Source organism: Trachinotus anak, unplaced genomic scaffold, assembly GCF_046630095.1.
Source record: "Trachinotus anak isolate AG129_WGS33_773 ecotype Australia unplaced genomic scaffold, CSIRO_AGI_Tana_v1 ptg000009l, whole genome shotgun sequence".
Classification (NCBI taxonomy): Eukaryota; Metazoa; Chordata; class Actinopteri; order Carangiformes; family Carangidae; genus Trachinotus; species Trachinotus anak.
This window is the reverse complement of record NW_027273860.1, coordinates 9426329-9448452: the sequence shown is the minus strand read 5'-3', so window position 1 is coordinate 9448452 and position 22124 is coordinate 9426329. Positions and strand designations below refer to the sequence as shown.

At 40.5% G+C, this 22124-nt stretch overlaps 4 protein-coding genes across 7 annotated transcripts in view; all 4 read left to right on the top strand.

The window, feature by feature from the left end:
- Positions 1 to 95: 95 nt before the first annotated feature.
- Positions 96 to 6861, top strand: LOC139625276 (cryptochrome DASH-like). Its single transcript, XM_071485120.1, has 14 exons — positions 96 to 321; positions 971 to 1143; positions 1596 to 1689; positions 1823 to 1953; positions 2138 to 2286; positions 2712 to 2800; positions 2916 to 2989; positions 3103 to 3192; positions 3470 to 3549; positions 3634 to 3693; positions 3830 to 3987; positions 4121 to 4240; positions 4440 to 4616; positions 6331 to 6861. Exons 1-14 carry the CDS (start codon positions 259 to 261, stop codon positions 6436 to 6438), a joined length of 1566 nt encoding a protein of 521 aa, XP_071341221.1. The 5' UTR covers positions 96 to 258; the 3' UTR covers positions 6439 to 6861.
- Positions 6862 to 6996: 135 nt separating this feature from the next.
- LOC139625278 (cryptochrome DASH-like) lies at positions 6997 to 11168 on the top strand. 2 transcript variants are annotated; one of them, XM_071485123.1, is made up of 6 exons: positions 6997 to 7529; positions 8249 to 8380; positions 8803 to 8880; positions 9028 to 9147; positions 9347 to 9523; positions 10437 to 11168. In XM_071485123.1, exons 2-6 carry the CDS (start codon positions 8249 to 8251, stop codon positions 10599 to 10601), a joined length of 672 nt encoding a protein of 223 aa, XP_071341224.1. In that variant the 5' UTR covers positions 6997 to 7529; the 3' UTR covers positions 10602 to 11168. The 2 variants fall into 2 exon arrangements, with proteins under 2 accessions (XP_071341224.1, XP_071341223.1); XM_071485122.1 differs by having other exon boundaries at positions 8797 to 8880.
- Positions 11169 to 11356: 188 nt separating this feature from the next.
- On the top strand, positions 11357 to 14775 carry myd88 (MYD88 innate immune signal transduction adaptor). Its single transcript, XM_071485121.1, has 5 exons — positions 11357 to 11803; positions 12211 to 12342; positions 12949 to 13126; positions 13643 to 13734; positions 13824 to 14775. Exons 1-5 carry the CDS (start codon positions 11494 to 11496, stop codon positions 13976 to 13978), a joined length of 867 nt encoding a protein of 288 aa, XP_071341222.1. The 5' UTR covers positions 11357 to 11493; the 3' UTR covers positions 13979 to 14775.
- A 249-nt stretch (positions 14776 to 15024) lies between these two features.
- oxsr1b (oxidative stress responsive kinase 1b) overlaps positions 15025 to 22124 on the top strand; it is a 38565-nt gene continuing 31465 nt past the window's right edge. The window contains exons 1-2 of one of the 3 annotated variants that reach the window (XM_071485117.1): positions 15025 to 15482; positions 15610 to 15734. In XM_071485117.1, the coding sequence (XP_071341218.1) occupies positions 15235 to 15482; positions 15610 to 15734 (373 nt within the window). In that variant the 5' untranslated portion in view covers positions 15025 to 15234. The other 2 variants (XM_071485115.1, XM_071485116.1) reach the window with 2 other exon arrangements.

The window sequence follows — 22124 nt, the reverse complement described above, 5'->3', positions numbered from 1 at the left end:
TTTTCTTTATTCCTCACAAAAGAAAACAATCAGTTCTTCTATGAGAGATTGGCCAACAACAGGAACTTGGCAGCTGGAGGCAGCTGTTAGAAAACCACCTTACAAAACCTGACGTTGTGTAAGGTCGTGTCTGGAAACGTGAGGCAGCCAGTCCGCGGGAGAGCCGGGCGCAGGGACGACACGCAGCCCTCTGAAACGAAGCGACTCCTTCTTTGTGTCTCAGGAGCAACTACTGCTGTTTTCTCGAGGACGAAGAGCATGTCTGCCTCCAGAACAATCATATGTTTACTGAGAAACGACTTGCGCCTCCACGACAACGAGGTAAGGGAATGAAATGCTACGCGTCCACATAGTTGCGAGGTCGGATGTTATTTAACATCAGGGAAGCTAATTAACGTAAAAGTGGCCGCACCGACTGCTGGTGCGGGTCCAACGATTTGCATTTAATGTGTTAACATCATCAGGAGAACATTTTGATGTAGTTATTTGCTGCCAGAATCAATTTTATTTCACCAGCTACAACAACAACGACACATCCGGTTCAAAACTATGAGAATAAAAGCCTCATTTTCAAAATTAAATGGACACCACATTTCCATTCGTCCAAAAATCATATGTCATGATTATTCTTGCTGGTCTGCCTTTTATTCTCACATTGTAAATGCATGCCTGACTTTTTAAGATAAAAAAAGAAGCTGCAGGCCTTTCGGTGAGCTACACTGTATTATACATAACGTGTACGATTCCTGGAATCAGTTTTCAAAATAAGAGAAGGATTTTTCCAAACAAATTTGTATCCAAGAAAAATGTATTTCCTTACTTTATGTTTACAGCAGCTTACATTGAATCAAATGTTCTATATATAATTTATTTGTATAATATATAAATAAATTGAAATAATATATATATTATTTCAATTTATTTTTATTGCTGTCACTCTAACCACGCCATGTTCAATCTGTATATGCAGCTTTTCCATTGGGCTCAAAGAAATGCAGAGTACATTGTCCCACTGTACTGCTTCGACCCCAGACATTATGTGGGAACGTACAACTACAACCTACCGAAGACTGGGCCTTTCCGCCTGCGTTTCTTACAGGAGAGTATCAGAGACCTCAGAAACACACTGCTCAACAAGGGCAGGTAATTAAACTCAGGTCATTCACTGACAGATCTCCCTGTATATGACCTCAATTTACGTGTCTTCTCCTGCTTTATTTAATATTGCAGAATTTCTCCACAGTTCAGCTCTGCCCTTGTTATTAGCACCGAAGCTCAATAATCCGTTTAAACACTTTAAAAATGACCATGAACTTATGTGCTATGTTACTGTTACACATATGCTCAGTGCAGACCTTCTCTGTTTTCTAGGATTTCATTGATACAGATATAACAGGGTCAGGACACACCTGGGCTTATAGGGGGTTATGTTTACATTAACATGGCTGCTGCACACACTGTTCCCATCATTTTTTCCGGTCAGTTGGGGGGTGAGAGGAATAGCTCTACCCAGGATGCAGCTTGCCTGGCATGGTGTGAACTGGGACTGTATGTGTGTCTGTGTCTTTATTTTTGTGTGTGCGCTTGTATGACAGCAACCTGGTGGTGAGACGGGGTAAGCCAGAGGATGTTGTCGCCGAGCTCATCAAGCAACTTGGCACTGTCAGCACTGTGGCTTTCCAGGAAGAGGTAGTTTTAAGCAGTTTCTCTCTCTTTTTTTTTTTTTTTTTTTTTTTTTTTAAAGCATTAATTACCACAACTTTATTGCACTGTCTGGTCATTTTGACATTGTTCGTCCGTCATGTGTTCATTCATGTCCCAGGTGACTTCAGAAGAGCTGAATGTAGAGAAAAAGCTGAAGGATGTCTGTGCACAGATGAAGGTCAAAGTTCACACCTGCTGGGGGTGTACACTGTACCACAGAGATGATCTTCCATTTCATCACATATCTAGGTGAGAGTGGACATTGATTGCTGAAGACAAAACATCTAGTTTCTGCCCAACATCCTTTTTTTCCCCCCCGGCATTTGCTTGAAAATAAAAGTAGAGAGGAAATGTTACTTTTTTTTATTTGCGTATAGTTTAAGAAGTGTTAAGTGCTGGGAATGTCTTGTAACATTTCCCCCTGGTTTGTCAGCCTGCCTGATGTGTACACTCAGTTCAGGAAGGCAGTGGAAACCCAGAGCAGGGTGAGGCCTGCCTTTCCAACACCCGAGCAGTTACAGCCTCTTCCTCCAGGGCTGGAGGAAGGAGCCATTCCCACAGCACAAGACCTGCAGCAGACAGGTGAACATCCCAATGTCTTATTATGCTCAATATAAATGGTTGGATTCTTAAAGTATCTCTTGGACTCTCCTTTTGTGTCTTCATGTACAAGGAAATTACAGAAAAAATCCTACACATTCATTTAATGTGCTTACCAAATTGACTTTTCTGTAAATGTTTTAACATGCTGCTGGCAATAAGGAAGCAGAAATTGCCCCATTTATGGAGCCTCTCTATGAAGTAAATCGATACTGCAACAATTTTCAGGATTTAACAGGAAAACTGCTGAACATAGATTTCCTCATTAAGTGCCAACGAGCAGAATGGCTCGATTTCCATGTATATGATTAAGCTTTTATGATTCTGTGTCTTAGTGTACATCAGAGAGTGTTTAAAATGAATGAAGCAGCTTGATGCTGAAGTGCTTTTCTGTTTTATGCCTATAGAGCCTTTGACTGATCCTCGCTCAGCCTTCCCCTGTAGTGGTGGTGAAAGTCAGGCTCTGGCCAGACTCAAACACTATTTCTGGGACACTGTGAGTACAACATTCATTACAAATGACACTAATTGCTGTTTATAAAACAGTAAAAAAAAGAAAAACTCCTATGGTGATGAAGGTGTGATAAGTATAATGAATGTCTGTTTTGTAGGATGCAGTTGCAACTTACAAGGAGACTCGTAATGGCTTGATTGGTGTAGACTATTCCACTAAATTTGCACCTTGGTGAGTTTTATTGTTTTATTTCCTCTACTGCTGAATGCTTACTAGAGTATAATGTTGTGTGTAAGTCAGTCTTATAAGCATATCTCTAATGGTGCTGTGCTGGCATTCTGCAGGCTGGCGATCGGCTGCATTTCACCCAGGTATATTTATCATCAGATTAAGCAGTACGAGAGGGAGCGGACAGCCAATCAGAGCACATACTGGTGAGTTTGGAGTAAGGAAGGACCAGAATATTTAGATGAATTAAATACAGTAGACACTATAATAGGGCCATGCTGATAAGATATGTACAAATGCTCACCAGTAGTTCTGGTGCTGCCTCTGTAACCGATGATATAAAGCTTTAATGTGTATATGTATGTGTACTTTGGAAAAGTGACCAGTTTTAAGTGAAAATGAAATTCTATCATAGACCACTACTGAATCACAAATAATAAAAATTTGTCTTCACTGTCTGACATCTTCAGTGCTGTCTTACAGGGTGATTTTTGAACTTTTGTGGAGGGATTACTTCAAGTTTGTGGGTGCCAAGTATGGAAACAGACTATTTCAGGTCAAAGGTAACATAAGCTCAAGTTTTCAGCTTATTTTCTTTATGCACTTTAAGTGAATGTAAAGCTGATATCAAGGTCATTTCACCTCAGGACTTCAGGAGAAATCTGTGCCATGGAAAAAGGACATGAAGCTTTTTAATGCATGGAAAGGTTTGTACCATATTTTTCCCCATCATTGTTTATAAGATATTCTTCATTAAATAGCAATCATTGGCTTTAAGAAGTGTATGAACAGTATACTGTATGTTTAAACAGCTGAATATTTAAATATATTTCATTATTGCAGAGGGAAGAACAGGAGTGCCCTTCGTGGACGCCAACATGAGAGAGCTGGCAATGACAGGTTTCATGTCCAACAGGGGGCGGCAAAATGTTGCTAGCTTCCTCACAAAGGACCTGGGCCTGGACTGGAGGATGGGAGCAGAGTTGTTTGAATACCTTCTGGTAAGTAGTGTAGTCCAGGGTTTAAGTCAGTTTGGAAGTTTTGAAAAATGATATTGTATTTATGTTGTGTTACGTTGTGAAATACTTAAGTCATTTTATTTTAGGCCTAATCATTTTAAATTTTCCTCCAAAGATTGACCATGATGTCTGCAGCAACTATGGCAACTGGCTATACAGCGCTGGTATAGGAAATGACCCCAGAGAGAACAGGAAGTTTAACATGATCAAACAAGGCCTCGACTATGACAATAATGTAAGGTTGAGAACAAGCTCAATTGTTTGGTTCATTTCACTTTAACATTTTTCTCAAGCTTGGCACTGTTTAAATTACAACACAAAGTGTTTGAGTCACACTTCGTCACTGATGGTGATGAAATCAGTACAAATGTGAACAAAGTTTTGATATGGAAATTTCAGTCACTGATAAATTAATAACCATGTGTCTGCTTCAGGGTGACTACGTCCGGCAGTGGGTTCCAGAGTTGCAGGGGATCAGGGGAGCTGACGTGCACACACCGTGGACTCTCAGCACTGCTGCACTGTCACATGCTAATGTGTCCCTTGGTGAAACCTACCCCACCCCCATCGTCATTGCGCCTGAATGGAGTAGACACGTCAACAAGAAATCGGTGGGTGTTTTGAGAAAAGGGGAAGTGGATAGTATGATTATGTGCTGCTGCTATATTAGATCTTTTTTTAACCTTTATGCCTGCAAACAATAGTGGTGGAATAAAAGTAAGTCATTTACTCAAGTACTTACTGTATTTTTAGTAAAATTTTGGGAAACTTGTACTTAACTTGAGTATTTCACTTTACTTCTACTCCACTACAGTTCAGAGAGATACATTGTACTTTTTACCCCATTAGATTTATTTGACAAAGTTTTCAGTTAAAGTTTAACCTAAAACATTTCTGGTTTTATCAAACCCAGCTGTATACTGGGAGAGCTCTGTTGAACTCCCATCCAAATTAGAATCATACATGCTTTACTACTACAGTTAAGTTGTGCAAACCTTTGCAAAAGGTAAGTACATTCGGGAAAACCTACTAAAAAGCAAAGCCAACCTATCGACAAGCAGTGCTCTGAAAATAGTCAATTTGACAGAACGAATGCTAGCCAAAGCAAACAGCATGCTACTGGCAACACTAAGCCTGGTGGACATGGATATAATCCTTGAGTCAATGGAGGACTGCATATTTATCAAATCTGTCCCACTCTACTGACCAAGCAACTACCGATCAGCACAACCAGACAAATAAACACATGGAAACGTCACTCAACGACTTGGAGACCAGACTGGCAACCCTCAAATCCACCGGCATTGATCTGTCTAAGGAAAATTAGTCCCTTAAGCTTAAGATGGACGATCTTGAAAATAGATTACGGTGCAACGACTTCTGTATAGCCGGCTTATCTGGAAGAAGTTGACGGCTTTCAACCAAACACTTTCAAAAAGATATTATTGGAAGAAACATTTCGTACAGAGGTCTTACCTGCTCCTGGAGCTGTGAACATGGCCCATAGGGTTGCCATCCCACGTAAGAAACAGGATAACCCTCCATGCCAGTTGTGATGGATCCATCGCATGGATCCATCACAACCAGACCAAGGAGCATATCCAAAAGCTAGCTAGGGAAGCTTGGTCTTTTTCTTTCTGCGATCTGAAATATACATCTACCCTGACTTTAGCTTCGAGGTCCATGAAAACAGTCACACTGCACAGTCAAGTCATAGTTGAGAAACACTGGATTCAGGTATAGGATCTTCTTTCCTGCCAAGCTCCAAGTCACCGATAAGAACAGACAGAAAAACAGGCTTCATCTTTAATAGGTTAAATAGGCTTTCCAATTGTGTTTATTCCTCTCATCACGCTCACCTGAAATGGATATATTGCTTGACGCTAAGTGTTCACCTGAGTTAAATGGCAATACTTGTTTAGCACAACAACAAGTAAACTAAATTCTTTCATCTCTTGGCTATAACTCCTCAGTTATTAATGGACAGCAATCTGAGGATTTCTCTCTTGACCAGGGCTGCAGTCCATCCCCTCTATTCTTCGCTATTGCCATCAAACCTCTAGCCATTGCTCTTAGGCAATCTGAGGACTCTCTGGGTATAGAGCATGGGGGCCTTGTGCACAAATTATCCTTACTTGAAGAAAACATTCTCCTGTATGTTTCAGACCTTTTAAAATCTGTCCTCTCCATTGTCAATATGTGGGTGCATGGAGTATGTAGCCAACTTAATCTAGGCTCCGTAACATGTGTCTCATCCCATTTTTTTGTCTCACTGTCTTCTTTTAAACCTTCACAATAAGTGCAAATGTTTTCCCTGTCTTTCAGAGTGGCGCAGGGCCTTTACCCAGAGGAAAGAAAGGCCCATCTCACACTCCCAAACAGCATCGGGACAGAGGCATAGATTTCTATTTCTCCAGGGGCAAAAATCTGTGATCTGCTTTAAAGCAAACACTTAAGATGTGGATGATGCTCAGAGGATGGAAGTTTCAGTGATGCAAACCTGGACTGATGCTGTGTAGCACACTGTTTTGCTGATTGAGGGAAGTTGTTATGAGGATTTGAGGAAATGCATGTTCCATCTCACACTTTAATACTTGAACCTGACTGATCTACATGTGTGCTATCAGTCCTTTAATAGTTTGTTTGCTTTTCTTGTCATGCTGCAGCAACAGGGAAAAGCATACTGTGCATTTGTTTTGATACATGGATCAGTTACAATGATCTGTTCAATTTATTGTGCAGATTATTTTCTTGCAATTTTCTTATGCCTGTTTGGATACAAACATGTTGTTACTTTGTATTGATTTTCATGGTTTGCCTATTTGTGGCAGTTACAAAATAAAATGCTGAGCAGGACAGTTTTTCTTGTGTGATTTTTGTTATGCATCAAAGTAAATTACACCTTTTCAGCATTAGACTGAAACTTCAAATCTCAATTTCAGTGTTGTGCCAGTAAATTAACAGCTGTAGTCTTGTGGAAGTGCACCTCTTGGGCAGTGGTTGCGGAGGGTAAAAAGTACATCTCCTCCCCTGTGTGCCACCGTCCATTGCAAAGATCATCTGACATCACTTCCTTGTTCTGTAGTTTGGTCGGCTGTGGACCCCTGAGGCAACTTGGTGCTTCAAATCACCCAGTCTGTCGTTACTTCGTGTACCTTTTTTGTATTTTAACTAAATGTCCGTTGTTCCACTGAGGTCTTTGAAAACTCTATATCATGGCTTGTGCTGATTCAGATGTTGACTTGGAGACGATTCCTGTCACCACTCTGAATGTGACTGTGAGGAAAAAGTTGGGACTTTACCTAAATCCCAGAAACGCAGTGGCCACGGACTGCATGGCCGTGGCAGAGGCCATGGACTTCAGTTACCTGGAGATAAAGAACTATGAAGCATAGAAAAACCCCACCACAAGAGTTCTGGACGACTGGCAGGCTCGGTCCAAGATGCAACTGTGGGAAAGTTGTTGTCAATCCTGATGAAGGTGGAGAGAAATGACATTGTGGAGGATCTTCATCCTTTGATAGGTGCATTACTCTAGCAATCTTTTCCTGTTCTTTTTTCTTGAAACACTCATTTTATCAGGAAAAGTGTATATTTAGATTGAGCCTGTTTACACTGCATGTTCCCTTACTGTTCAGGAAATGAGTCAAATGCCTGAATTCCCTTATTGCAAAAAATATTTACACAGGTAATTCATGATGTATTAGGAAATATTTGCTCAAATCAGAGCTAGTCCTGACCTGCCTGGGGGCCCTTGGCAAAATTCTGCTAAGGGGCCACTTAAAAACAGTTCGCTCCATCCAGCCATCCACTTTGGTTAGGCAGAATACTTGATGGTTATTTTTTACTGTGTGATGTGCTACCATATTTCCCATTATACCTTGCTAATCAACATTTTAGGCTCAATATTCAATTAATAGTCAATTGTCGATGCATTGCTGTCCATCTTGCATTAATCCAGAGTTTTAACTAAACCTTGGATGAGAGACAAGATAATCATTGTCTTGTTTTGAAATTACGTGCGCCCATGAGCAGTGCCATCACGCCCTTGGCTAATTTGCGTACTGACCGTCTGGCCCAAACTGTCAAATTTTTTTCAATTCATCTTTTTCAACAAAATTGTATTCAAAATATTTTTCAGATAATTCTACCAACTTACAGTATGCACACACATCTGTATTTGTTTGTTTATGTGATGTTTGCATATGTACACATATAGTATACATCATGTCTTTTGCACCAGATGAGGATGCCAGGAGGCATTGCGAGAGTCTGGAGAAGAAGGCTGAACCCCCTCTTCAGGTTCCTGAGGTGGACAGCTGCCTCCCTCGCACCCCTGAGAAGAATGGTGTCATCCTGGATTATGCCCACAAAGGTGAGTAGGTCTATTTGTGTGAGCTTTATTTTTGTTTTCTTTTTTGAAATAGTATACAGATAGAGGGAAGTGCCTCTGAGTGAACACAATGATTTGTGTCTTACCTACACATCCCAAAAAATCCTATATTTCAGCTTCTGTTGGCCTTAATTGCATCACTTCAGAAACGCGTGTTGTGAACTATTCAGCACAATTTGACCAGTGTTTGTTTCTCTTAAATAGGAGTGTGGCATTGTAACCTAAAAAGCAGCACAAATAGCTGCAGCAACCAAGTACTTCCAAATCCAGAATATGTCAAGTCATTCTGGTCAGAGATAATCAGCAGTGTTGAAAAATAACTATATTCATTTACTGGAGTATTCTCATTAAATACAACTTGAAGGCATTTGTACTTTTTATTTGTTGCACTTTTATAGCAACAGCTCAATGTTGCTAGCTCCTTCACAAAGGACCTGGGCCTGGACTGGAGGGTGAGAGCTAAGCAGCTTGAATACTTTCTGGTAAGTAGTGTAGTCCAGGGTTTAAGTCAGTTTGGAAGTTTTGAAAAGTAATGCTGTATTTTTAAGACATAACTAATCATGTAATATATGATTTAATTATTGTTATGTTGTGAAATAGGCCTAATCATTTTAAATGTTCCTCCAAAGATTGACCATGATGTCTGCAGCAACTATGGCAACTGGCTATACAGCGCTGGTATAGGAAATGACCCCAGAGAAAACAGGAAGTTTAACATGATCAAACAAGGCCTCGACTATGACAATAATGTAAGGTTGAGAACAAGCTGAATTGTTTGGTTCATTTCACTTTAACATTTTTCTCAAGCTTGGCACTGTTTAAATTACAACACAAAGTGTTTGAGTCACACTTCGTCACTGATGGTGATGAAATCAGCACAAATGTGAACAAAGTTTTGATATGGAAATTTCAGTCACTGATAAATTAATAACCATGTGTCTGCTTCAGGGTGACTACGTCCGGCAGTGGGTTCCAGAGTTGCAGAGGATCAGGGGAGCTGACGTGCACACACCGTGGACTCTCAGCACTGCTGCACTGTCACATGCTAATGTGTCCCTTGGTGAGACCTACCCCACCCCCATTGTCATTGCGCCTGAACGGAGTAGACACGTCAACAAGAAATCGGTGGGTGTTTTGAGAAAAGGGGAAGTGGATAGTATGATTGCGTGCTGCTGCTAAACTAGATCTTTTTTTTAACCTTTATGCCTGCAAACAATAGTGGTGGAATAAAAGTAAGTCATTTACTCAAGTACTTTATGTACAATTTTTGAGGTACTTGTACTTAACTTTAGTATTTCCCTTTTATGTTACTTCATATTTCAACTCTACTACAATTCAGAGAGACACATTGCACTTTTACCCCACTATATATTTATTTGACAGATACAATTACTTGTCATTTTTCAGTTAAACATGTGTATCACTCATGAAATACAATGTATAGTGAAATATGTAAGCAGTGGTTCCCCACATCTTTGGCTTACGTACAACAAAGCAGTGTGTGGTTGGGGCCCCTTGTTTAGTTTCTAATTTGAACGAGTTGATAGAAGTTCCACCAAAGAGGCGGTTCATCTCTCAACTTCCCAAATGGTTTCATTTATATAATTGTTTGAGCTTCCAAAAAGTGAAATTACCCAATATTTCACAAACACAAAAAAGCAAAGATTGGGGGAAAAAAAAAATCTGAAAAAGTGAATACAGACTTGTCTCGTAAAAATCTGTTTTATTCACCTTTCTTACCCCAATTATTATCTTGAACCTCTAAAGACGGTCGAGCCCCAGATTTTGAAGCCATTAGACTAACTGTATAAAGTAGTTAAAACTGGCTTCAGCTCAACTACTTACAACAGTAAAAAAGCTATGTATACAATGAAGCATAAGTATTAACAATCTAATAATGTCATATTCAATGACCTATCACTCACATAAGCCCTACTTTTTGTACTTTTGATACTCTGAGTAAATTTTGCCGCTAATACTTTTTTATTTATATATGCATCGGATTTTGTCTCACTGTTTTTTGTCTCTTTTTTTCCAGGGTGGTAAAAAAAAAAAAAGAGGAAGAGGAAAGAAAGGCTCAGCTCACACTCCCAAACCGCATCAGGATAAAGGCACAGATTTGTATTTCTCCAGAGGCAAAAACCTGCTCTCTGCCATAAAGCAAAACACGTGGATGATGCTCAGAGGATGGAAGTTCCAGTGATGCAAACCTGGACTGTATGCTGTGAAATCTGTTTTGCACACTGTTGTCCTGATTGGGGGAAGTTGTCATGAGGATTTTAGGAAATGCATGTTCCCACTTGGATTTTCGTCCAGCTCGACCGATCTACATTTTTGCCACCAGTTCTCTAGAAAAATGGGTTTTGTGAAGCACCTCTCGTAGACTATCTGCTGTGTTTCCTGTCGTGTTGCAGCATCATGGAAAGCCACACTGTGGGGTTTTTTTTTTTTTGATGCAGAGGAGTTACAGTAATCTTTTTGCTTATGTTTTTGTGCAGATTATTTTCTTGCAATTTACTTATGCCTGTTTGGACACACACTTGTTGCTACTTTGTAGCAATTTGTAAGGTTTGCTTCTTTGTGACAATCACAAAATAAAACACTTAACAGGAGAGTTTGTTTTTTTTTATATGTGATTTTGCTATGCAGTGTAATAAATGACACCCTTTCAGCATCAGAAGGGAACTTCAAATACTGATTTCAGTTTTATATTATATGAGATTTCAAAAAACATCTACTTTAACTGTGAATTTCACTGAGAGCCCACTGCTGCAAGCCATCTTATTAATCGACGAGAAGGATCTCTGTGGTGGTTTCCGGTCGCCAAAGCGACAGTGTCGGGAAATTAACAGCTGTAGTCCTATAAAAGACAGAAAACATCTCTGCAGTGGTGTCAGTAGGTGAAAAGTACTTCTCCTCCCCCCCATGTGACGCGGCCCGACTCAAAGACCTGTTTGACATCACTTCCTTGTACTGTAGTTGGGGAGGCAGCGGAACCCGGGGCCGACGTACCGCTCTGCTGTCACTATGTTTACTCTTTAGTGTTTTAACTAAACGCCCGCCTTCCTCCTGGGGTTTCCAGAAAAGTCTCTAACATGGCTTGTGCTGAGACAGATGTTGACTTTGGGACGATTCCTCTCGCCGCTCTGAATGTGACTGTGAGGAAAAAGTTGGGACTTTACCTAAATCCCAGAAACGCAGTGGCCGCGGACTGGATGGCCGTGGCAGAGGCCATGGACTTCAGTTACCTGGAGATAAAGAACTACGAAGCGTCGAAAAACCCCACCACGATGGTTCTGGACGACTGGCAGGCTCGGTCCACAGGTGCGACGGTGGGAAAGTTGTTGTCAATCCTGATGAAGGTGGAGAGAAATGACATTGTGGAGGATCTTCAACCTCTGATAGGTGCGTTGAAGTTATTCTGTAAATCTATTTATTATTATTATTAATATTATTATTATTATTATTATTATTATTATTTCAATGGCATGTTCGGTTCTTACAGGAAATGATTGAAACGCCTGAATTCCCTTATTGCAAAAAGTATTTACACACGTGATTCAGAATGCATTACGAAATATTTACGTACTTTACGTAAGTGAAGTAATTTAGTGAATGTAGTTAATGTTTTACTCAGGTGAAAATATATTTTCAGTCAAGCTGATGTAACAGTTTTGTGTTCAAAGGACATTTTAAATAATTCAATCCACTTTCTACAATATCTCCCCCAACGTACACTGTGCAAACTGTATTTGTGTGTGTTTATGTGGTCTTTGCACATAACCTATGCTGCTTCATCTCTTTTGTGCCAGATGAGGATGTCAAGAGGTTTCATGAGAGTCAGAAGAAGAAGGCTGATCCCCCACTTCAGGTTCCTGAGGTGGACAGCTGTGTCCCCCGCACCCTTGAAAGGAATGGTATCACGCTGGAGGATGACCCCGAAGGTCAGTATTCGTATCAACTTTATTTTTTGATTTCTTTTTAAAGTAAAAGTTGCTGCACATTTGTTCTTGACTTGATAGTGACTTGTGAGTGTGTGCACAGGTGATTTATAAGTATGCACAAATCCATGTCAGATGAAACTGGTGAAAAAAGGAATAATTAGAATTACTTTTTCAGATTACGTGAAATAGCTTTTGCCGTTCTCTAAGGATTTCCATGCTACCTGTGATTCTCTCCAGAAATGTAACCTTAATTGAAATAAAATTAGCAACTCTAGTAATATAAAAATGATTAACTTGTGACTTTGTCATAATAGCCAGTGTACTTGTGAAGTCAAACTTGATATAGTGATTGCAGCAATATTTTCTGTGGTAAGGTTTAATACAGGAAAAGCTGCATCTGCCTCCTAATCGGACAAGCTATCTGAAACTCTAATCATACATCTGCACCGCTTGTCTGCACAGTCTTGTAGCTTCCGTATAATGCTTATGTTTTACTTCTGTGGAATATAATTCAGTTCCTTTTTTTAAGGTGTCTTCTGTAAATGTTGTATTTGGTTGCAAGCTGTTCCACAATACTGACCCTAAAGGAATCTGAACTCGTTTCAGGTACTCCTGAGCTGTTTGATGCCTTCATCTGCTACTGCCAGAGTGACTTCCACTTTGTCCATGAGATGATCCGGCAACTGGAACAGACAGAGTACAAGCTGAAATTATGTGTGTTTGACAGAGATGTCCTCCCAGGCTCCTGTGTATGGACCATCACTAGTGAACTCATTGAGAAGAGGTGGGATATCAACACATGCTAACCACTTCCAGGTCTATTCTGTTGATGTGGCTTCTTACTTTAATTTGAACTTGAAAGATTGACTAAAAAGACACTGGCACGTGGGGCAGAGTCTGCTTCTTAAAGACATGTCCTTTGTATTTGTAATTCTGATGCACCACAGACTGCTGTATGCTTAGTCATGGAGAATGTATTTAAGCACAGGATGTACACCGGGCCCACTGTTTATTAACTTCAGCAAATTCTATTCTACTATCTGCTCTATTAATAATCTGGGTGGACAAAGAATAGAAATGGAAAGTTCAGAGAAAAGACATGAGAGTATCAGATATTGTGGAAAGCTAAACATGACTAATAACAGTTTCATTTTGAATTTAGATATAGAAAGTCACGTGAGAGAAAGAAGTCTGTTGATGTTTCCTGTGAGATGGCTCACAGCATTGTTGCTGAAAATCTCCCTGTTTTGCTGGGTCTCATATTTTGTAATGACTACAACATATGTGACCATCTGCGCAGGTGCAAGAGGATGGTGGTGGTGATTTCTGATGAATACCTTGACAGCGATGCCTGTGACTTTCAGACCAAGTTTGCTCTCAGCCTCTGTCCTGGTAAGTTACATTTTTGTTATGTTAAACAGCTTGACGTTGGTCTTTTCTGACATATGCATAATTAACTTTTCTTCCTTTTGCCATTACAGGAGCCCGAAATAAACGGCTTATCCCTGTGGTGTACAAGTCGATGACAAAGCCGTTCCCCAGCATCTTGCGCTTCCTCACCGTATGTGACTACACCAGGCCTTGCACACAGGCCTGGTTCTGGGTGCGGCTGGCCAAAGCTCTTTCACTGCCGTGATCACGGACCAGGCAGTTAATTGTGTTTAAAAGTGCCTTGTTATTCCATCATATAGATTATGTTGGACAGTGGTCAAACGTTACAGGTTCAAGTATGAGCTGTTGCTTTCGATCCTCATCCTGCTAGCATATGAACCCACCTGGGATTTCCTGTGTATATAGGGTGTATATTGCTATGCTGCTTTTTGTGCTTCTTTTGAAGACAACACTGTTTTCTGTACATTATGGTTATTAAACTCAAGGTGCATTTTTCAAAAAGCACACAGCCATTATTATGTTGTTAAAATAACATAGGTTGTGCCTGTCATTATTCTATATTTATGTGAGTGATAATGGTGAGGAGGATGTGTTCGTATTTAGGGCAACGTACTATATGCTCTGTAAAAGCTTCTTTTTTTTTTCCACTGGCCACTTCCTCTTATGAGTCAACTTCTAGATGAGATTGAAGCCTAAAGAGGAAGAAATATTGTGCTTGTGACACTTCCACATTCATTTTTACTGACTGCTGACACCTGCCTTTCTCTCTCACTTTCTGTCACCACGATGTCTTTGCATTTGATATTGTATTTTTGGTAGTCTGTTTAAAACAGCTTCATAAAGAGTGAATTTATCATAATAAATATTTAATAAATGTTCTAAATATTATTTCATCTAAATAAATGTATTACATTTTCAGTTTTGAATTTCATTCATTGAAAAGCATATGTAGAGTCATAGTGTGTGCTGTGGTTCTCCAGTGTGTGTCGTGATTGTACAACTCTTGCATGTAATAAAATAAACCACCAGAGGTGTCGCTAATATATTACTGTAATGAGGAAGCAGGGTGAAATACGGTTTACAGTTAACTCATGAACATCCAACCACAGAGCAGTGTACGTGGTGGTATCCAATCAGAGGACAGGATGTTCCTGGCCCGCCTCTTTTCACACGCTTTAACCTGTACATGTTCTTTACCCTGATTTTAGTCTGTCAGGTGCCACTTCCTAGCCCGATAAATACCTATATATTGTCTAGCAGTCTAAATATTCAAAGTAGGCAATGACTTGAAGTACAATGTGTCATTCTGAGTAAAATAAGATAGAGTTTGTTCGGTGTATGAGGAAAAAGTAATACCTGCAATGCTGAACTCGGGGGGCAAAAAAACGTTTTTCGTTACCACAGTCCGCCATTAAAAGCGTGGCGGAACTAAACGGCTTGAATGGACTCGGTTTGGGGCACATTTTACTTAATTTAAACACTTTTTTTTTTTTTAGTGACATGTGTTTATCCTGGAAAATAAAATTCAGTGGCACAACTACGTATAAAAGTCTTAAAACAGATACTAGCTCCTGTTTGAAAACGGCAGGGCTTCTGTCGCCGTGGTTTGCGCCGCCCCTTCGTCTCTTCGTTCACCGCCAACTTGTGTCAATAATAATTTCCTCCACTGGTTTTAGCGGATTCCGGAGCTGGTGTCCCACACTCAATATGTCCGCCGGGAAGGTCCACATTTGCTCGGCAGGAATGCGGTAGGCGGGGCTGCTAGGCTAGTGTCAAACTTTGGGAATGACAGGAGTGCTGCAGGATTCTCAAAGAAGGGGAAGTGTCGCCCTTGTTGGTCCTGTTTGGATTACTTTGACTTCTTTTTACGCACAGTCTTTGGATTCACCGCCTTTCTACAGATAGTACGACCTCAGCAGATCCCTCAGCCATGTCGGAGGACCTGAGCTCCCAACCCTGGTCCATCAACAAAGATGATTATGAGCTACATGAGGTGATTGGTATGTATGCATTAGCCTGTTAGCTTAACGTACGTGTGAACCGGCAGTCTATGAATTTCTGCCGCTAGCTCATTGAAAAGCGGGCTTGCCACAGTTTTAACACAAGCCCTGATATTTTCAAGTCTAAAGCGAGCAGAGGGCATCTTCTTTCTCTTGAGCTAGGTGGAGTTCATCGCGTTTGGCAACTTGGAAATCCTACCCGGGCGGTGTTGTGACTTGGAGTCAGTGGAGTGTTTCCAGTGAGAGCGGTCACTCCGTCCGCTGGGGCTATGCAGAAGTAGTAAACGAGCGATATAACCTTACTGTTTATTCAGGCGATGTCTATTTGCTGGAAAAGAACCGCTTTCATTGAGCAGTTCGTTATATATGATGATATCAACTATCATTTTAAATTTTCCATTGTCGGTAGGTAAGAAATAGTCTAAACTGCAGAGTAGAGTTTAAACAGAAGTGACACTACAAATGACACTCAAAGTTATCATGTAAATTTAGGGAAGACAGTCAGTGAGGCAGACTATGTTAAACTTATACTGTGTGTGCGTTCACGCCCATTTCCAATTAAAATACACTGGATATTCTCATACAGGACTTTTTCCAAACCTCTAGTGTTACCAATGCAGAGCACAGAGATTATACTTCATGTTCCTTTCAGGAGTGAGGTATTGTTTTGGGCAATTTACTGCCTGAATCAATCCATTTATGCATAAGCTCTTTGGATACTAATTAGTATTATGGGGCTTCTAACCACATCCCTCACCAAAAAAAAAAACATTTAAATAATTTACTGGGTAACATCATCAATAATGTTTTGTTTGACCAAGTCTGGCGTTGAACCTGCCAGCATGTTAATCGTTGTTAGGCTAATTTTCATTTAAATCTCAATGATTGTTTTGAATGTATCCCAGATATCCGCAACTTTCCATGTGACAGGAGTCATACTGCACCTTTCCTGTGCAGTGTCAAGCCTCGGTGAGTCCAGAGGATGGCTTACAGGTTGGCTGGCCCAAGGAATGACAGCTTTTACTCGTGAAGTTCTGAAATGTCCCACCCCACAAATAGCTGCCCTACCTTTGGCTAACTTTGTTGAGGAGGGCGAAGGGGAATAAGAAGGAGTGTGTAACATATAAGCTAAGTATTGTCCTCTCAAATCAGCTAGTTTGTGCCTCTGGTTTACTTTACCCAAGTGGTGCGTGCTTCCTCTACAGGGAATCTGTGTTTATAGAGGGTCCATTCTGCAGGCTCTAAATTAACCTGTTTGTGTATTTCTAAAGGACTTGAATTTAACTTCATCCCATTTCTACATTTCCTCTCAGTTTCTTGGAAAATTTGAACTGGGGCACCCCACAAGATAACGCCCTGTAATTTAGCATGCACACAGCGATAAAGCCCCTCTTGTATAGAAACCAGTTCTGTGGCATTTTCCTATGCAGTGTGTGACACAAATTGTCAACATAGGTTTGAAACTGGTAAGGCTATTTCAAGGCTGGACTGCTGCATGCTTACTTGGGGTTAGGGAAGGGGATCATGATTATCATCTTAGCTTCGGAAATGAATTGTGCAGTTAGCCTAGTTCCTGCCTCTCATTTTATAAATTACCTAAAGCTGATTACCAGTTGTGTTTCTTACATTTGAAGGAGCTGATCTACCTTGTATATCATTTAAATTAGCAGAACCCTCTGTGGCTCTGTCCCAAGGGTGCTCATGAACGAAGGTTTAACAAGAAAACTCCTCCTGTTTGGCATCTGTTTCTGTTCATATTAAACCTTACTATAGAGTCCTTCAGAGCTTTGTCTCTCCCCCTGCCTTCTCACAGTCTTTACTTGATTACCTTATTACCAACACTTAAAAACCTTAAATCTGAGTTGCTGCAATTTTATCTTTCAGCCCTTTTGAAATCACTTCTCTGACGTGGTCTTGACTGCAGGGATTCCTTTAACATACTTCTCACTGTACAAACATAATAGAGAATTTGACTTTCTATGGAAAAACTTATAAGATAGAAGCTTCAATAGAGGATTCAGTAACTTAAATGACCAAAGAAACAGCTTGAGCTTTAAAGCCAGTAGTGTGTATTCATATTTGGATTGCATATGGTATGCTCAAAGTTGCACAATCGGTCAGGGTGGCCTGTTGTGGTGTGTGTTGTAGTGTTTATTTGGGGAGATCGGTGGGTATGCAGTGCTGAGTACTGCAAATTACCCAATTATTTCAGGCTACTGTTTGTCTTAGACAGTTAATATAAATAGATGTTTTAATTTAGATCTTTTTCTGAAGACTGTAAAAGCAACAACATCTTTTTCTTTTCCCAGTGCAAACTCCATGTATAAGATGTTTGCGCCTGCAACTAATTCATATTTTCATCATGAGACGACCTGCTAATTATTTTATTGATTAATCATTTGTTCTATAAAATGTTAGGAACCGGTGAAAAATGCCCATCACAGAGGACTAAAGTCCAACTAATGTCCAAGGTGATATAAAAAAAAAAAAAAAAAAAGTTACCAGAAGTATTAATTGCTGATCAAAATAGTTGCTGATTATTTTTCTGTTTATGGACTCATCACTGGGCCGACTAATTGTTTCAGCTCTACTTCAGTATGCAGCATTTAAAACCTCAGCAGGCAGCCTAGCTTCATCAAGCTAAACTAAATCTGCACATGAGAATAGCAGCAAGCCAGGCTCCCAGACATAAACCCGCCGCTGCTCCCCCACTCCTCACAGAAACTGTTGGGGAGATACTGTATAAGCTGTTTCATCCCAGTGATGCTGCCTACAGCCCTCCTGCTCAGCTGGAGGGTTGGTGTTCTGAGGATGGCCCTGCATACCCAGCAGAGCTATTGTTTTGGTAACTTACCCAGGGAGAGAGCACTTGTTATTACACGGTTCACACCCACTCTTTTCATCCCAGTGAGCATTGGATTATACTGGACGGAGCCCATGAGAGAAGAAAGTACAGCTCTCTCTCTCTGAGTTTGGATCAGACTTTGGATCATTCATGTTGGCAAATCTGGACTGGAAACTTTCTGCTCCCACTGTTTGTATCCACCGGCAACCATGTTTCCTCCCTGTTGCTTGTCCTGTCCCTCAGATGGTTTTAGAAAATGTCAGTCTGATCATGTTCTCGGCATCCTACTGCAACTGCAGGCAACCCCCAGGCTAACATTTCTCTCATTTAAAGTCAGCTTAAAGGTTTAGGCCACTTTCATTTTTAGAGTATTACATCCCAGGAAATCAGGGGGGAAACGGACACTAAAAGGCATTCGCTGGTGGTGCGATTGCTGGTCATGTGTGACATTTCTCATTGTATCTTTGAATAATGAGTGGAATGTCAGCCAGGTATGCAGAGGAAATGTAAAAAAAGACGGCTGACGTCAGGCAGCAGACTGGCCTGGTGAGGGCAGGGAAGACAAACTGAGAGCCGCTGCAAAACTGCTGGTCACAGCTCATGAAGGAGGACATTGACACAGGCCTCTCATAGTGACCTCCTCCATTAAGAAGCTCATTCAAGGCCAAGCTAATCTGATAAGATATTATTGTACACTATGTACCTTTTTTGCCTTTAAAAAAATGAACGAGAACAGTGAATGTTCTGTCTTGACCGTACCTAGCCCCTTCTTTGCCAAAAATGTTCACCTTTTCATCATGCAAACATTGGCCTGTAATGTGAGGTATCATTTTATCTGGAATCCATATCTCATGAGCAGTTAAATGAAACCTTGAGATTTAAATGGCCTCCTGGTGTGTTCATGGTCTTTGAACCGCTTTAATAATTTTAATTAAGTGTAATGCAGTAGCTTAGTTTGTATCCTTAGAAGGCCTATTATTCTCTTTACTATTCCTTTGTGTTTTGCTGTCATACATATTTAATAGACTTCATAGACATGCAGCAGAACAGCAGGCATGCAAACGTTCCCTACTCAGATGTCTATTCCTAAAAGAGCAAACATGTTAGCTTACGTGCTAATGGCAAGCTTCTATGGTATAGAAGCTTAAAACACTTAAGTCAATTACGAAGAGAAAGCCCTAGTTTCGTATGTCCCATTCAAATATTGCCAGGGTACAGTATAATACTCATGAGGTTTCCCATGCCAGGCTCAACTTGTTTGGGGGAAACATGCTTACAGAAAACATTGGCTGCCTTTTCAAAGATCACAAATGTTTTGTCAATGTTTCCCCCCACAGAAGTGATCATGTTGTTTCACGCTATCTGCAACCTTTTTCTGCTATCATAGAATAGATCTTGTTATTGTTGCACACACAGCAAAGGAAGAGTAAATGTCAGGATGGATGATGCATTTAAATTAAGTTGCATTTAAACACAAATTACTGAGCAGAACTTAAACTTACAACAGAAAGCAGGATCAGATGAAGCTGGACAGTGAATAGACGCTTTGGATCAATACTAGCTCCTGATTAATTGCTGGAATAACTATAGATCTTAATTACTGGAAGCATAAAAGAATCATCAGCAATATAACTGCTGAGAACATGTTTCCTTTCTGTGGGTTTTATGGCTTCAGCTCTGACACAGGAAAGGAAAGAACAACTGCCTAAACTGCATTTGTAGTGATATTTTTCTTTTCTCTTGCTTTTCTTCTATATATGATATTTATAAATGTTAAAAAACACTTTACATAACTTATCCCTCAGCCATGTCAACATGCCACATTTTCAGCTGGCAGCTGGATCATCTACATTTGATTTTGCCTAATGTGGTAACTTAATATATAGATTTGATTTAGTCATCCACCTCCAAAACAAGCCAAATGTTGTTGTGCCTCTGGAAATAGAAAACATTTGCCAAAGAACTTTGAAGTATTTTTTTATTTGTACAGTTTGACAGTAAATATAGTTTACTCCTTCTCTTATTAATTAATAACCACAAAAAAAACAACAACAACCCACACCTATTGCTTGACATGCAGCCAATGTCTGTGCCAGACTGTTTAGCAGATTGGATGTTGGCCTGAGTTTTTGGCTCTTTTGGATGCTTCCTCTCATCCTGATGGAGCGGGTGGTATTGATGTTATCTGTGTGAATGACCGAAATGTGACGGTGTGTAGCTTAGTTTATAAATCAGACATTTTTGTGACTTGTGCCTATTAATGTTTAATGCCTAATAATAAAAAAGTTCTGCATTCTTAGTTGAAAACAGCTACAGGCTAGTTATCACCAGCACTGTGGTTGGTGAATATGATGACAGGAATGGTCTATAGTACTTTTATTAGACCCTCAAAGGCTGCTTGAAGTATAATAATCATGTAACCGGATACAAATAGAAGAGACACTACTTCTCTGAGCCGTATAACCTTGTGCTAAGGTTGGAAGTAGCAAATATCAAGGAGCATCAGGTCTATATTAACTAAAGGTCCCAGCTGGCTGGTAGACTGGGCTTCTACAGGTCTGTGCCCCTTGACCTTGGCTGCTGCAAACGCATCAATGTCCCCCTTTTTCATCTTCTCCACACACACACACACACACACACACACACACACACACACACACACACACACACACACAAGAACACATGCTGTCCAGCTTGTCTGGCCACCCCTGACGACTGGCTGTTTGTTTGTGTGGAGGAATTTACACTCCACTGTGTACAGGGCAACTGGCTCCCTGACGCCCTTCCAGGGCTGAGCTCCCCATCACTGGCGAGCCTCCAGAGGTTTGTTTGGTATTGATGTTGTTTGTGAGAGGGGCCTGGAGGATATATTTACAGATCTGTTCAGCCCCTCAGTTTTGAGCAATAGTGGAGTGATCTAGGATTATTTGGATGCTGGAGAGATGAGCAAGGCCCAACCGCACATCATCAGCGGTTCCAGTCCACACACGGCGGCCACTACAGCTGCAGGAAGTAGGCTTTCACATAAATGATGATTCAAGTGACCCTGACTATCTGTCAATTTGCACGAAATTACAAGGAAATTGCAATTTTATTGGATTATATCAGAGAGCAAGAGTTCCTGGTTAATCTCAGTCTCAGATATATTGAATAAGTTTGTGCTGTTTTATTCTCTGCTTCTCATTTAAGCCTGAGGTGATAATTATCTGGAATGAAAACAGTTCAATAAAAACCAGTCACATCTTCAGGGACAGCTTTACTTTTTAATTAAAGTCAGGGAGCTTTTTTTTTTTTCATCAATACAGGCCCCGTTTTTAAAACCCCCATACACTGCTGGCCCAATGAAAACTCCAAACAATGAACACTTTGTTAATATTTGGGCATAGCGAAGATGAGGGCATGGGAGGTTAGGAAAAGCTTACTGGAGGGTGGACCGACTCACCGCTCACTATTTCTCTCACTAAAGCCTGTTGCCAGAGGAGAATGTGCTCCTAGCGTTGCTCAGCGTCACGTATACACCAGAGATCTTGGAAACGTGGAAACGG

What these genes read in the sequence shown, in the direction of transcription:
- LOC139625276 (XM_071485120.1), top strand. Translation starts at nt 259, where the DNA reads ATGTCTGCCTCCAGAACAATCATATGTTTACTGAGAAACGACTTGCGC. An exon ending in CTGTGGCTTTCCAGGAAGAG is followed by an intron (nt 1,690 to 1,822) that starts GTAGTTTTAAGC and finishes TTCATGTCCCAG; the next exon opens with GTGACTTCAGAAGAGCTGAA. An exon ending in CCATTTCATCACATATCTAG is followed by an intron (nt 1,954 to 2,137) that starts GTGAGAGTGGAC and finishes CTGGTTTGTCAG; the next exon opens with CCTGCCTGATGTGTACACTC.
- LOC139625278 (XM_071485122.1), top strand. Translation starts at nt 8,249, where the DNA reads ATGAGGATGCCAGGAGGCATTGCGAGAGTCTGGAGAAGAAGGCTGAAC. An exon ending in AGCAGCTTGAATACTTTCTG is followed by an intron (nt 8,881 to 9,027) that starts GTAAGTAGTGTA and finishes GTTCCTCCAAAG; the next exon opens with ATTGACCATGATGTCTGCAG. An exon ending in GCCTCGACTATGACAATAAT is followed by an intron (nt 9,148 to 9,346) that starts GTAAGGTTGAGA and finishes TGTCTGCTTCAG; the next exon opens with GGTGACTACGTCCGGCAGTG.
- myd88 (XM_071485121.1), top strand. Translation starts at nt 11,494, where the DNA reads ATGGCTTGTGCTGAGACAGATGTTGACTTTGGGACGATTCCTCTCGCC. An exon ending in AGTGAACTCATTGAGAAGAG is followed by an intron (nt 13,127 to 13,642) that starts GTGGGATATCAA and finishes CCATCTGCGCAG; the next exon opens with GTGCAAGAGGATGGTGGTGG. An exon ending in TGCTCTCAGCCTCTGTCCTG is followed by an intron (nt 13,735 to 13,823) that starts GTAAGTTACATT and finishes TTGCCATTACAG; the next exon opens with GAGCCCGAAATAAACGGCTT.